Consider the following 13,713-nt stretch of genomic DNA (forward strand, 5'->3'; position numbering starts at 1 on the left):
GCAGATGTGTAAATAACCCAGGAAGGGCAGATGGGAAAAATAAGGAAGGTGAAGTCCCCGAACAGACTTTCAAAAGTAAGCCAATTACTGAAACATCACGGGAGATAAAAACTAGAAAGCAAAGGGTGAAATGCATCACACACCAAAGGCTGCGGCGGAGATAAAAGCAAGGCCCGAACCCGCACCAGAATCCAGGGCCAGAGATAATGCAAGGGATCAAATCTTCACATAAAAGCACAGTCCCAGCGTTGATTAAAAATAATTTCTTTAAATACCAGGAAGCAATTTTCAAGCATCAAGGGTGGTTTTAAAGAAGAAAAAGACTTTTCTGCTTATAAAATCTAGCTTCCATACGCCATCTCCTTTTTTTTAATTTTATTTTTAAAAAACATATTTTATTGATTTTTTTACAGAGAGGAATAGAGAGTTAGAAACATCCATGAGAGAGAAACATCGATCAGCTGCCTCCTGCAAACCCCCTACTGAGGATGTGCCCACAACCAAGGCACACGCCCTTGACCTGAATTGAACCTGGGACCCTTCGGTCCGCAGGCCGACGCTCTATCCACTGAGCCAAACCGGTTAGGGCTATACCATCCCCTTTTAATAAAGATTTGAGATAAGCACATATGAAAGGGCATGGCTCAAATAAAGATGAATTTGTAATAGATCACCAGGCATTTTGGAAGGCTGCCACATGAAGCCCCAATCTGAATGTGTGGGAGCCAAGTTGGACTTTGAGCTTCCCGGCATCCAAAGCAAAAACAGACCAGAAGCCCCTCCCGGTGAGCGATACCGAGGAAGGGCTGCGGCCCCCCAAGTGGGGGTCACACAGCTCTCAGAGAAGGTAAGAAGCAGGGAGCAGCGCTTGTGTTTTACGTCAGGGATAGAAACACAATCTGCGGACACCGTGAGTCTTTTAAAATAACATTTTATTTTTCATTGTCAGTGATTAACTCTGGAGCCTACTAGAAGGGTATCATGATTACAGTGAATAAAAAAATATAGATGACAGAATAAAAATATTAGGTTACACAAAGTTAGTTTTTTTTTTTTTTTCAAAATCATCATTCAGCGACATTTTCAGGACATTGGAGCTTTGAAAAAACAACAACAGAACTTCACGTGGACAGTTTATTTATTTTTTTTACATCTGCAGGAACTGAAAATGAAGAGCCCACGTGGAGAACGCCTGCGGACACTGTTCCAATAAACGCAAGGCCCACAGAGACGAAGATGAGCCCCGAGAGCCATCGTATATACACAGTCTGTACAGAGGATGAGAATTCACCCCGTTCGGCCACCTCCCGGGGCTCACCCATTCTTTATTTAAAAAGAGAAAGAAAACGGATCTTCCTATATTCAGTTATTTTTCCACTTGATCCAGGATTTGTAAGCGTGTTTCCACTCCATAAATTAGTAGCTGTTCAGTAGCTGAGAAATATCCTATTTTAAATTATCCCAAAGGAGACAGACAGGACCTCCGGACAGGGCTGATGTTACGATGTTGGTGGAAGAAGATACGTCCAACCAGCCAAAGTCCCCGTGAGCCGCAGCGCGGAGGGAGGAGGGCTGGGCCCCATCCCGCGGGGAAGCTGGGTCTGGCCGAGGAGAAGGCGTCCCGACGCCCAGCGCTCTCGGTTCTCCGGCCGATGGGCTAACCCCGGCCGCGCTCACGTCAGCTCCACCTGCTCCTGCTCAGGTGGCATTTGGCACCGAAAGGAAGGGCTTTGAGGCAAGACTTGGGCTCTCAGGGAGGCCCATCGGCAGCCCCCGATGTGGACACACGCCCAGGACGCCCCAGGCCCGCGTCCACCTCGCTCCCCACTCCGAAGGGCTGCGCATCCCACGGCTGAGAACAAACTCCTTTTAAGGAGGAGCAACTGCCCCGAGTGTCAGACATCACGGGTCCGATGAGGTAAACGCCAGACAGAGGGGACAGGGAGGGGGACGGCTCGCTCACTGCACGATCCCGGAGTCCACGGACGTCTGCTTGCGCGTGGTCTTGGGGGGCGGCGGGGGCGGGGTCTTGCTGGGCAGCGGGGGCGGCAGGTGCTGGAAGACAGAAGGCCAGGGGGGCGCCCGTTACTGGCGGGGATGGGAAAGCGAGGCCCGCAGGGGGCCTGGCCTGGCGCAGGGCAGGGAGGGAGCGGACCTGTACCCCTGGTGGGGCTGCCTTCTCCGCGTGGCGTGGGGCTGGCAGGGCGGCCGCGCTCAGGCCTGGGCTGCTGGCTTCTCTGATGAATCGCTCTGCACAAAGCCCTTCGGCATCTGCACAACCCCTGCTCTTTGCATGGCGGCTTTAAGTCTGGGTGCTCTTGATCTAGGGCCCCAGAATGAACCGACTACGGAACTGGGCAGTTTCACGGTTAAGAGCCAGTCAAGAGGGGCCAAGCAGGACCCAGGGCCACCCAGGCGGCTGGGTGTCACGGCCGAGCCCGTCTGATGAGGACCCACAGGTCCCCCCCCTGCTCTACTTCCAGGTTCAGGATGTTCAGCCCCGGGGTGTAGGCAGGCCTGCTTTTCTGGTCAAATAAAGGCACGGAAATAAAGATCTGATTGGTGGACTAAGCTGCTAGGAAAACAAGAGGCCCAGCCAATAGAGTGCGCAGAAGGTTAGTTAAGCCCCTCCCGGGAAGAGTGTCATCGCACACCTCAGAGCCATGGGCGAGAAAGTGTCCACAGAGGAAGGAAAGCGTGCAGAATTCACAGGGGGAAAAGCACGCCTTCTGTTATAAAAAATCTGCAGCCACGTGAGCCACAGGGTCCTGTCGTCACGTGGTCACTGTGGGGGCTGAGCAGAAACAGATGTGCATGTGGTCCTTCCCTCCACACTGGGCTCATCTAAGCGTATTGGGAGGAACCCGGACGGGGCTCTCCCGGCCGCAGGCCATTCCCTGTGCGGCCCTGCACTGCGCGCTGATGTTAGGATGATGTCGGTGGAAGAAGATACGTCCAAACAGCAAAGGTCCCCGTGAGCCGCATTGCGGGGGGAGGGGGCATCGCTGCGGTGGAGCAAAGACACTGGCAACGTGGCCGGGCCACGGAGCCACGGAGCCCCGCGCGAGAGCGCCTGGAGAGCCAGAGGGAAGCAAGGCGGATCTCACAGGACTGCCTGGGACTGCGGAGGGCGAGAGCAAAAGGCTCGGAGGACTCAGCGCTAATATTTACACTAGCGGGCAGGCCGCGAGGCCACTGCACATGAGCCCTCAGAGGAGATTAAGGACTAAAGTAGTTGCAGGAGGTGCCGGCCTCGGGGAGCCAGTGCTGATAAGGGCCCCAGCTGCTGGCAGCCAGCTCCCCAGATCTAAGTGGGGAGGGGTCCGGGAGGCACGGCCGGGGGTGGGTGGCCTCGGGGATCTGGGCTTTGCCCAAATTGGAGACAAATCCTGCAGGTGCTCCGAGTGGCGAGGACCCGTTCCCCCCAGGAGCGGCCAGGGCGAGGGAAGCTCCTGGAGGAAGTGCTGGCGTGGGGGTCCCAGGGCAGGTGGTGCACAGGAGCCCGTCCCCACGCAGCGTGCTGGCGCCAGCTTCCTCACAAGTCGGACCACCCTCCCTAGAAAAGCCACTCTCCCAAATCAAACCTCCACGAGGACTGCACCTCAGGGCGGCCCTCCCGCCCCTTCCCTTGTTCCAGGGCCACATCTGGACGCGTGTCCCCGTGACAGGTCCACAGATGACCCAGGCCAGGGTTGCGATCGCCGTGGCCTTTTCCCCAAATCCAACCCCGGCCAGGCCCGCGGCCACACGCCGACGGGTGGAGCAGACACTGACAGTGCCTGGCGGCCTCCGACTTACCCTGTGGTGAGGAGGGGGCGGTGGGGGCGGGGGCGAGCCCAGCAGGTCCTGGCTGTCCATCAGGTTCCCGTAATCCGCCATGCTGCCCTTCAGGGGCAGAGGGGGCGGGACCTCGGCCACATCCATCCCGCTCATGCCGTTCAGCTCCAGACCTGGGGAACGGGGTGGATTTAAAGCAAACCCGCGCCCGCGCGCTGCTCCCCTCTCTCCAGAGCCGCGGGAGGCAGAATCACTTTACCCCGAGCGATGCCGGCCAGCGGGCAGGGAGGAGAGCGGGAGGGGGACCAGGCAGAGGGCGGCCCCTCCTACGGGCATGTCCCGGGAAGAGAACGTTGGGTGCCACGAGGCCCCGAACCCAGGGCTGGAAGCCACTGTGAACACAGCCACGTCACCTGGGACCCTTCCATCCCTCCCCGGGGCCCCTCGCCTCCCGGGCATTGAAACAGCTGGGGGTCAGGAGATGCCCTTTGCAAAGCCCAGCAGGACTGGGCACCAGCCCGCCGCAGCCGCTGCCTGGAGGCGTCGCTAAGCGAGGCCTAAGGTGCACACAGCCGCCCGCCGCTCAGCGCTCTCCACGGGCGGCCGTGGCTGCATGAAATGAAGTTATTAGCATGAGCGGGCCTGGCTGCTGCCTCCAATAAGCCCAGGGAAGTGGATTGATTTTTAAAGTGGACGGAAGAAGTGGCAGCTTGCAAATGGAGGAGCAATCGTCAGGGCGTCCCACCCTCCGCCCGGGCGAGCGCTCAGACAACACTGGTTTCCTTTCGCGCTAAAGAGGAGGACGGACACGTGGGCCGGCGCGTCTTCTCTAGTTTCCCCGATGACGCGGCTGCTGAGGGAAGGTCCCTCTTAGGAAAGCTCTTCCGGGAAGAGCCGCGTGGAGGGACCCGGAGGCCTGGCCCGTGGATGGGGAGCGAGAAGGAGGCCTGGGAATGAGTACTTGCCCAGGACTGGTGGGGTGGCTGGCTCGTCCCCGCAGAACATACGTAACGCAACCCTGGCCGTTTTAACCGCTTGGAGTGTCCACGTCACTGGCCTTTATCCCATTATAATGTGCAGCCACCACCACTGTCTGTTCTCAAAATGTCCCTATCCCCCGAACGCAAAGCCTCCACCCAGAGGCACCGCCCCCCGTCTCTCCGCGCCAGGAGGGCCCGAGAGCCAGGGGCGCACCTGTCACCCCAAAGCCCGGCCGCGCTTTGCCCAGCGGAGCCCTGTCCCCGGGACCCGGCCCGGGAATCAGGGGCTCCCGGACACTGCCCGCTGCCCGGAGGAGGCGGGTCTCACTTCAGGGACGTGGACCCCGGGGGAGGCACAGGGTGCCGGGTTCCAAGGCGGACAGCACCCCACTCACTGGACTGCAGACTGAAGCTGAGCTTGGTCCGGGGCATGACCGGCGGGGGCGTCTGCTGGGCGGTGGGTGACGTCGGGGACACGGAGAAGCGCCTCTCGCTTCCGATGGCGTTGATCACCTGGCTCTTCGGCCTCTGGGGCCGCAGGGGGCTTATCTGGAGGGGGGTGGAGAGAAAGAGGGGAGTTCGGGTCTGTCTTGGGCTGCAGGTGCCACCTCAACATTCAGCGGGAGCCAACGGGACTCCCTGGGAGTTATTCATGTCAACGCACCAGCACGTGCCTGATAATCCCCCCGAGAGACGGGAGTGGGGCGCAGAGGAGGCGGGTGGGTAGCAGGGGGCCACACTCGGCAGCAGAGCTGAGGGGAGGGCTCGGGGGCTCGCTGAGCCGGGTGGGCCACCCACAGTCACCCAGGCTGCGTGGTTTCGGGCTGGGGACAGACACACGGAGTACTGTTTTCTGACAACACAGCATTCCTGTTTGACTTCGGAGTCACCAGGACGCCCGAGAACGTGGGGGCCCTGCTCGGATCCTCGGGATGGAGGGAGTGTGAGTGGGACCAGGGAAAGCTCCCCGACCCGTGCACACCCCGCAGCATCGGTTAGGCGAGGGGAGGGAGGAGGGAGACCGGCATTTTGACGGGACAATGTTACAGCCAACTCCACACCGGCCAGGGACAGCCCTGCGGGTAAGTGTGGAGGGGGAACCCCGGCGGCCCAAGGCGGGCGGGTCCCGGGATTTACCGTCTCGGACAGGATCACGGCCTCGGAGCCCTGCGGGGCCGCGTCCACGGGCCTCAGCTCCTTGTCGAATATCTCCTGGTGTTTGCTGTTCCGCTTCTCCTTCTTCTTGTCCTTCTTGTCCTTGTCGGGGTCGTCCTTGTCCAGCTTGTCCTGCGACCGGGAGTGCATCTTCTTGGGCAGCAGGGGCTCCAGGGCGAACCTGGAGGAGAGGGCTCTTAGGTCAGGGGCCTCTCCATAGGCGAGCGGCTGCTGTCGCCCCAGATGTGCGGGGCGCAGTCCCTCCCGGGAAACCTAAGAGCTGCCTGGGAACCTCGACTTTTACAGGAAAGGAGGGGCTGCAAAGGGAGGCGGAGGGAGGCGATACGTGTGTTAACCCATCGCAACAGATGGGCTGCGTTTGCCCCTCAGGGAAACCGCAGCTGCAGGATGATGGGGGATGGAGTCTGATGCTATGAGGGATTTCTGTCGATCTGCGCGGGGAGGGGGCACTTGAGTCTATTCCAAAGGCAAGCCCTTACCTTTTATTTATTTATGTCATATATATATATATATATATATATATATATATATGATATATATTGATTTCAGAGAGGAAGGGAAAGAGAGAGCAAGAGAGAGAGAGAGAGAGAGAGAGAGAGAGAGGGAGGGAGAAACATCAATGATGAGAGAGAATCATTGATTGGCTGCCTCCTGCATGCCCCACACTAGGGATGGAACCCAAAACTGGGCATGTGCCCTGACCGGCAATCCAACCGTGACTTCCTGGCTCATAGGTCGATGCTCAACCACTGAGCCACGCCAGCTGGGGAGCCCTCGGCTTTTAGCGATTAGGACCGGAATATCCATGTGCAGTGGGAGGGAGCAGGTGGGTGCAAAGGTCGTGGAGGAAGGTCGCCTCCATCTGAAAGCCTGTGCTGAGGGCCCAGCTGGCAGGTCCCAGGTGCGCTCAGGTGTTCAGCCCAGAGCTGAGCTGCAGACAGAGCCCCCGGGTCCCAGCTCGGCCACGGTGGCTGGACGTCCTCAGTCACAGGGAAGGGAGGACACCACACCTTTCTGCTCAGTGACACCAGCCAGACGGTGGGAGAGCGTGGCAGGGACACCCTGTCAAGTACATGGTCTTGGGTAGCTTCTCAGGCACGTGGCCACACCGAGCACGCACACGCGCCTGCACAGTCGCCACCTGCTATTTTAATGTACGACTCGGGGCGGGGGGCATCCTGTCCCTGCCCCCCGCAGTCACATCACAGAGGGAAGGAGCGGTCCCGGGAGACGGGAACCTCACTCCCTGCAGCAGGAAGGCGGAAGGAGACAGGCCAAGGTGTGCGCAGGGCGGACACGGCCCTACAGCCTCTCAGCGCTAACGCCCACGTAAGGGGTCCTTGTCATCAGCACCTCATGTTTCTGAAAACATGGCCCATGAAAACGGTTTCACAAGAGATGGGGTCTCTTACACGGCCTCGCCGTCCCGCAGTCACAGAGGAGAGTGGCCTGCACTGTGATTTCTGAGAAATGTCACCTGTGGGCGACACGTCGCTGCCACAGGATTGAAAGAAACCCACTCCGAAGCCAGCAGCGTTCACAGAGCTCCCTGACCGGTGCCCAGCAGGCCCCGAGCCCGGCGGGCTCACTGCAATGTTCTGTCCACTTGGTGTATGACTGACCTTTTCCATAATAAGAACTCAGAGATGACTGAGGAACTCACCATGTGGCTTTCCACCACCGAGGCATTGTGGGACACCCAGACTCCCGCTGGATCGCATTCACCCATAAACCCACATTCGTTATGTTACATGGTGTGTCTGTTATATTATCAGCAATAATCAACATGTTCATAATGGTCTTCTGGGTTTTGAAGAACTGAAGACAACTAATGTAGGAAGGAAGGTTTTAGTGGACGCTGTCCACTTAGAGCAGTGGTTCTCAACCTTCCTGATGCCGCGGCCCGTTAATACAGCTCCTCATGTGGTGGTGACCCCCAATTTCATTGTTATAAATTGAACATCATTAAAGCATAGTGATTAATCACAAAAACAATGTGTAATTATATATGTGTTTTCCGATGATCTTCGGCGACCCCTGTGAAAGTGTCGTTCGACCCCCAGAGGGGTCGCGACCCCCAGGTTGAGAACCGCTGGCCTAGAGGCAGCCATGCACTGGGAAGGACAGGTATCTCTACAAAGAACCGAGGGAGAGGCAGGCTGAGGGTTACATTTTTCACCGGGAGAAGCAACTGCCGACTGGACGCACTGTGTTCTGCAGGCAGCCTGTGCCATTTGAGCCCAAAGCCCCACTTCCTCCCCACCAGTCACCTCGCTAGGGGAGGAAACGCTGAGAATGAACAAAAACCTGGCCTCTATCCAAGATGCCTCCAGTTCAAGGTTAAACCACGGCTCCCAGGGAGAAGGCCAGGCCTGCCCGCGCTCGTGCATTCACACGTGCAACACACCGCACTTCTGATCCAAACCTGCAGAGCCAAGGCACCCGCACCCCGACCTTCCTGGGAACAGGAACCCTTTCCATGCCTAGCCCGGGGATTTTCTGGGGGAGCCGCCGAATTAAATTTCTCTAGCAATCTTGTCGCCGGGAACAAGCACACATGATTTAAATACATCCAAATTGAGACTTTCCACACGGACTTGGCCTTAAAAATAGCAGACGCTGATAAAAATTGCTGTTAAGGAAAAAAAGAAGTGGGTACAGTTTTCAGTTCCCCATCGGGCACACCAGTCGCTGGCAAGAAAAGGCGCTCGGGAACGTCCTGTCTGCGTGTTGCCGGGGCCGGAGCCCGCGGGCTGGCAGGGTGATGGAGTGGCAACCGGATGGGGTTGGACAAGCACACAACTGTGCAAACTCCACAATAAAACCGCTGGAAGCCCTTCGCGGCTGTTTAAATTGCAACATTGTTTCTTGTTGTATAATAAGGACAAAGGTTACATGTTTGCTACTCAAAAGCGCAAAAAGTATCAACATGGAGGTTCTCTTTGAACAATGAGGTAAAGAGAGAGAGAGAGAGAGAGAGAGAGAGAGAGAGAGAGAGAGAGAGAGAGAGGAGGCTCGGCAAGGGCTCAACTGTTCACCAGCCTATTAGGTCCTTGTTCCCTTCCTGGCGGCTCTGTGCTCTGACGCTCAAGAGCCAATGTGGCTCCCAGAGGTCTCACAGGTGAGGCGGCTCTCAAGGAAGCTGAGCGACAGGTGTGACCCTGGAGGTGAGCAGAGGGGGAGGGTCCCCGCGCACCTGGCCAGGGGCGCACCATGCTTTCTCCTGGACGTGCTGAGCCGGACAGAAGGCTCATGGGAGGTGTTAACATTGGACGGAAACCTTTCTACCCAAAGTGGTTCCCGAAGGGGGACCGTCTCTCTCACAAACTCACAAGAGCCTGAAAGTCTCCCTGGGCACTCAGTTCGTAACGTCATAAAGGGTCTCAGTTTCAAAGACAGTTTTGATGTTTAAAATATCCTCAGGTGTGAGCACCCACCCAGGGCCCCGGTGGCTCCTCCGCGCCCCTCCCTGCTGCCGAGCCCACTCACCCATCCGAGCCAGGCCTGGAGGGGGTGCTGTCCGATGACAGGGAGGAGACCGAGGCCACCGACAGGGGCCGGGACGCGGAGGGCATGGTGAAGGACCGCACCATGGACCGCGGGCGGCTGCCTCGCCGGTCATCCAGGCTGGAGGGCTGCAGGGGAGGGAGAGGGCGGGACGGAGAGAGAGGCTCGTTGGATGTTCGTACCAATGGACTTCCGTTCTGGCGGGGTCAGAGTCCTGGACCACGTTGTCTTAACAGCCTGGAATCTAGATCCAAATTGTCAACACCTCTATGTACAGCACATGTTCCCACTTGGAGTCAAAGATGAAAATGAAGATGATTTGGTTTTAGAAAATTTTAGATGCAGATTGATTTTTATTTTTACTTTTTTTTTTTTTACCAAGACCACGATCCATCAGCCTCTTCCAAAGTCCTAGCAGGAAGCACTGACCAGAAAGCCTGATTTACAGAGTAACATCTGGAACAAGATGAAAGAACCTGCAAGACCTTTGGATGAACTGGGGACCACTCTGCATGTTGACAAAACGTGCCCATCAAGGACGCGTGACCACTGGACTCCTGTTGACTAAACACGATGCCCCTGCTCTTAGTTAGGGGGCTCCTCCCCTGCTGAGCCAGGCCCGGTGGGTTCGGGGCAGCTCGCTGGGCCTGCTGCTCGTCCTCCCCAGAGGAGGACTAGGGGTGCATTTCATTCCCCAGAAAAGTGGTCTCGGGACGGAGTTCTCCATCCTCTCTTGGATGTGTTTGTATGTCACCCAAAAGAGGTGTCCCTGACAGATACCACGTGTCAACCTCTAATCAGGAGAAAACGCTCGTGCCTGCGCCCAAGCCAGCTGTCGGCACATCTGGGACTGCAGCTGCCGCCGAAGCTCCTTCCTTGGCCCGAGGACGCGGAACCCCACGCCTGTAGGGCACGTCCTCTCTGTGTGGCTTCAGCCGCCACCCGTCACCCCCACGCCGACCTGCCACGGATGACAGATTTATAATCACCACTTTCACATCTGAAAAGTGGGCCCAGGCCTTAAATACGTGTTTTGCATATGAGTTAAATTTGATTGGCTCACTGTCTCTTTAATAAGAAAGGAACAAAACTGCAGGAGGACTGTTCAGAGCAGGAGACGGGGTGCCTTTTCTGTGAAGTGCCAGACAGCCCGGCCAGTGGCTCCGTGGTTGAGGGTCAACCCATGAACCAGGAGGTCACGATTCCATTCCCGGTCAGGGCACATGCCTGGGTTTCAGGCTTGATCCCCAGGAGGGGGCGTGCAGGAGGCAGCCGATCCATGTTTATCTCTCATCATTGATATTCCTCTCTCTCCCTCCCCCTTCCTCTCTCTAAAAACAATACAAACATATAGAAAACATGTAAAGGGCCGGATCACTGGTACTTTCGGCTCGCAGGCGACACAGGCTCTGCACCTCAACACAGAAAGAGCGGAGGTGACTGCTTGCCAATAAAACTTTATTCACAAAGGCAGGTGGCGGCCTCAGCCTGCCAACCACTGGCTCGGAGTGATATGCGGCTGGCAGCGGGCAGCAGGGGGTCTGCCCAGGCCTGGGCTTAGCACCAATCATGGGGCCAGAGCCACCAACTGGCCTCGGTGAGAAAACCAAAGAGGCAGCAGCGACTTGCAGCCCAGTCCAGGCTGTGAAACTGCTCCTTATACGAAAACTAGTGCTGAGCCTGCAGTGTCCTCTCCCGGCCTCCGCAACGCCCCCGGGCCGGCCTGCGAGGGTCCTGCGGCTGGGCCCGGAGCCCGGCTTGTGTCCCTGAAACTGAGGATCAGGACTTGACTTTTCCATCGGAAGCAGCGGTCTCTGCAGTCCTGACAGACGGGCCTCTGGGGCCAGGACGCGTGAGTGGACGCTGTCTGTCCCACAGCAGGGCTGGCCGGGCCGTCAGAACCAGGCTGGTGCTGGGAGTTAGTATCAAGCTGGCCAGGCCATTGGAACCAGGCTGGCCAGGCCATCGGAACAGGCTGGCACCGGGAGTTAGAACCAGGCTGGCTGGGCTGTCGGAACATCTCCTCCCGACCACCGCCAGGGCCCTGCTTGGCCTCCAGCAGTGACCATCCTCCCACAGGCGAGTCCCCGCAGACCACCTCAGACCTCGCTAACCCCTCACGCCTCCCTCAGTGACGGGGACTTGGGCCGGGCCCAGGCTCCCCGCTGACCTGGGACACTGTGAGCCGCGCCCTGCGTGACATGTGACTGATCCTGTGAGTGTGAGTTTCCCTGTCGCTCCCGCACGAAGGGGCGTCGGAGATGCAGCCACTTCATGGACGTTACCGTCGCCATTTCCCGCGGCTGAAAGGAGGTGCGGGTTTTGCTGGCCGACGAGCGACACAGGGGACCGAGGTCCGACGCCCCGCTTCCTGAGCAGGCGTCCTGTCCGCATCTTAGTTCCCCCGCCGCGTGAGCCTGCCACGTGGAACGCCCCCCCCCCACCCCCCCGCGCGGAGACCGCTCACCATGGCCCGGACGCCGTACTGCTTCTCCACCTTCTCCCGCAGCTGCCGGAAGCAGGCCTCCATGCGCTCGTGGAAGGGCCGCAGCGCGTCGGTGATCTTCTCCCCGTGGATCCGGATCCCTTCGGCCAGGTACGGGATCTGGAAGACGAAGGCGCGACCCTCCTCGTTTCCGGTCCGGGAGAGGCGGGCACGCAGGGCGGGGGTGGCACCGCCACGGGGACCTGCTGTGGCGTCCACGCGGGCCGGGCCAATTAAACGCATCGGCAGGCTTGTCACCCCCAAAGGCCAAAGTGGAAATGAAAATCGTCTGCGCTGTAAATCGGCCGCGTCGGGGGCGGGGCTCAGCGCCGAGGGCGCCTGGAGGCCTCCCTTCCCCGACTCGCCTTGTCCACCCACCGGAATGCCCACCTGGCGGGCACTGGCCTTGGGGAAGAGCTGCATGCGAGTTTGTTTACATGCAACCTGATCTGTTAGCCACGGGCCAGGTCACAGGGCAGAGGTTTTTCTCAGCGAAGAATATTCTATGGGATACGAGAGCCCAGCTCCCAAACGCAAGCATCTACGTCTATGGGATCCGTGGTCCTGAAAGACATGCTTTGGAAACGAATCCGCATCTTTTCTTCCTCAAAACTAAAAATAGTCCCTTCGCTGCCAACACGGCTGTCACACAGTCTCCCGCCAGCACTTCCCTTCAGAGCGTGGAGACGCAGGTGACCTTTAAAAGTGTCACCAAGAGACGTTCCCTCCCCAGCACCGACCAGGACCCTCCGGCCTTAGCTGTCGGGGGGGTGGGGGGCAGGAAAGGCTCGCTCCCTCCCCGTTCTGCTGCCAATCCCATCCGCCCCTCCCTCGCCGACAGGGAGCTCGACACTCCTCACCGCAATCAGGCGAAGAGGCTTCCTCTTAATAACTTATAATTAAATCAGCGCACTGATTAGAAACAGATTTCCTCGTAGAGCAGATTACCAACCTCGAGGAGCAGATTTAGAAGACGGGTAATAAGTACACAATTGAATTTCAAGTGAACAAATTCTCGAAACCTTGTCAAGACGAATCACGGCCTAACCTGAGCTCGGCTGGCATCGATGGCAGGCAGCTGTGGCCCTGGGCACTCCAGGAGGGGGGCTGGGGATGTGTCCCCCTACCCGCTCCCCCCCCCCCCCCCCGTTTGCAGCCCTCTGGCTGCACCCACAGTGTGTTTTGCTGACAGTCGGGCCTGACCCCACCAGGCACCCGCTTCCCGCGGGGACTGCCAGCAGGAGTGTGCGGTGGGGTCCCGGCCAGCGGGTGTTTAATATTCCGTGGGAATCACTCCCGCGGATGGCGGCTTCCCGGCTGCTGCGGTCTGTTCGGGGGCAACAGTAGTAAACGCTGACGGGAATCCTGCTCCCTGAGTCCCCCGCAGAGGCAGGCTGGGGGCAGCCTGCGCGGCTGGTAGAGGCGGTGTGTCTGGCTGGGTGCGAAGGCCAGCATGGGGGTGCGGCCTGCAGGTTAAAGCACAGCCTCTCTGCACACTGAGAACAGTTCGACGGAGCAGGGTCCTTCTGGAATGTGCAGAATGCAACCCAATCCTTTCCGTGTGTTGCGTTGGGTTGATAAAAGCCTGCATTGGGCAGAATCTTGACTCCAAAGAAGCTACTTGCTGAACTAACGTTAAGACCACGAACTGCCATCTGGCAGGTGACATTTATGGGGCGTGAAATTTATCCCCCAGGGAGGTGCCTGGCCTGCGTCCCCTAGAACCTTCTTCGAGGGCGGGGTCTGCGTCACCTGGGGCAGAAGTGCAGCCATGAATAAACACCTTCT

At 58.3% G+C, this 13,713-nt stretch overlaps 1 protein-coding gene across 2 annotated transcripts in view; it reads right to left on the bottom strand.

Moving 5' to 3' along the window:
* Positions 1–921: 921 nt before the first annotated feature.
* Positions 922–13,713, bottom strand: part of DOCK1 (dedicator of cytokinesis 1) — a 290,957-nt gene continuing 278,165 nt past the window's right edge. For both annotated transcript variants that reach the window (XM_081104750.1, XM_081104749.1), the window contains exons 47-52: positions 11,908–12,045; positions 9,423–9,568; positions 5,895–6,093; positions 5,153–5,306; positions 3,799–3,950; positions 922–2,055 (exon numbers count right to left, since the gene is read on the bottom strand). In XM_081104750.1, coding sequence (XP_080960876.1) covers positions 1,960–2,055; positions 3,799–3,950; positions 5,153–5,306; positions 5,895–6,093; positions 9,423–9,568; positions 11,908–12,045 — 885 coding nt within the window. In that variant the 3' untranslated portion in view covers positions 922–1,959. The remainder of the gene's footprint in view (positions 2,056–3,798; positions 3,951–5,152; positions 5,307–5,894; positions 6,094–9,422; positions 9,569–11,907; positions 12,046–13,713) is intronic.

This window comes from Myotis nattereri, assembly GCF_964212035.1.
Source record: "Myotis nattereri genome assembly, chromosome: 13".
In the NCBI taxonomy this organism is placed as follows: Eukaryota; Metazoa; Chordata; class Mammalia; order Chiroptera; family Vespertilionidae; genus Myotis; species Myotis nattereri.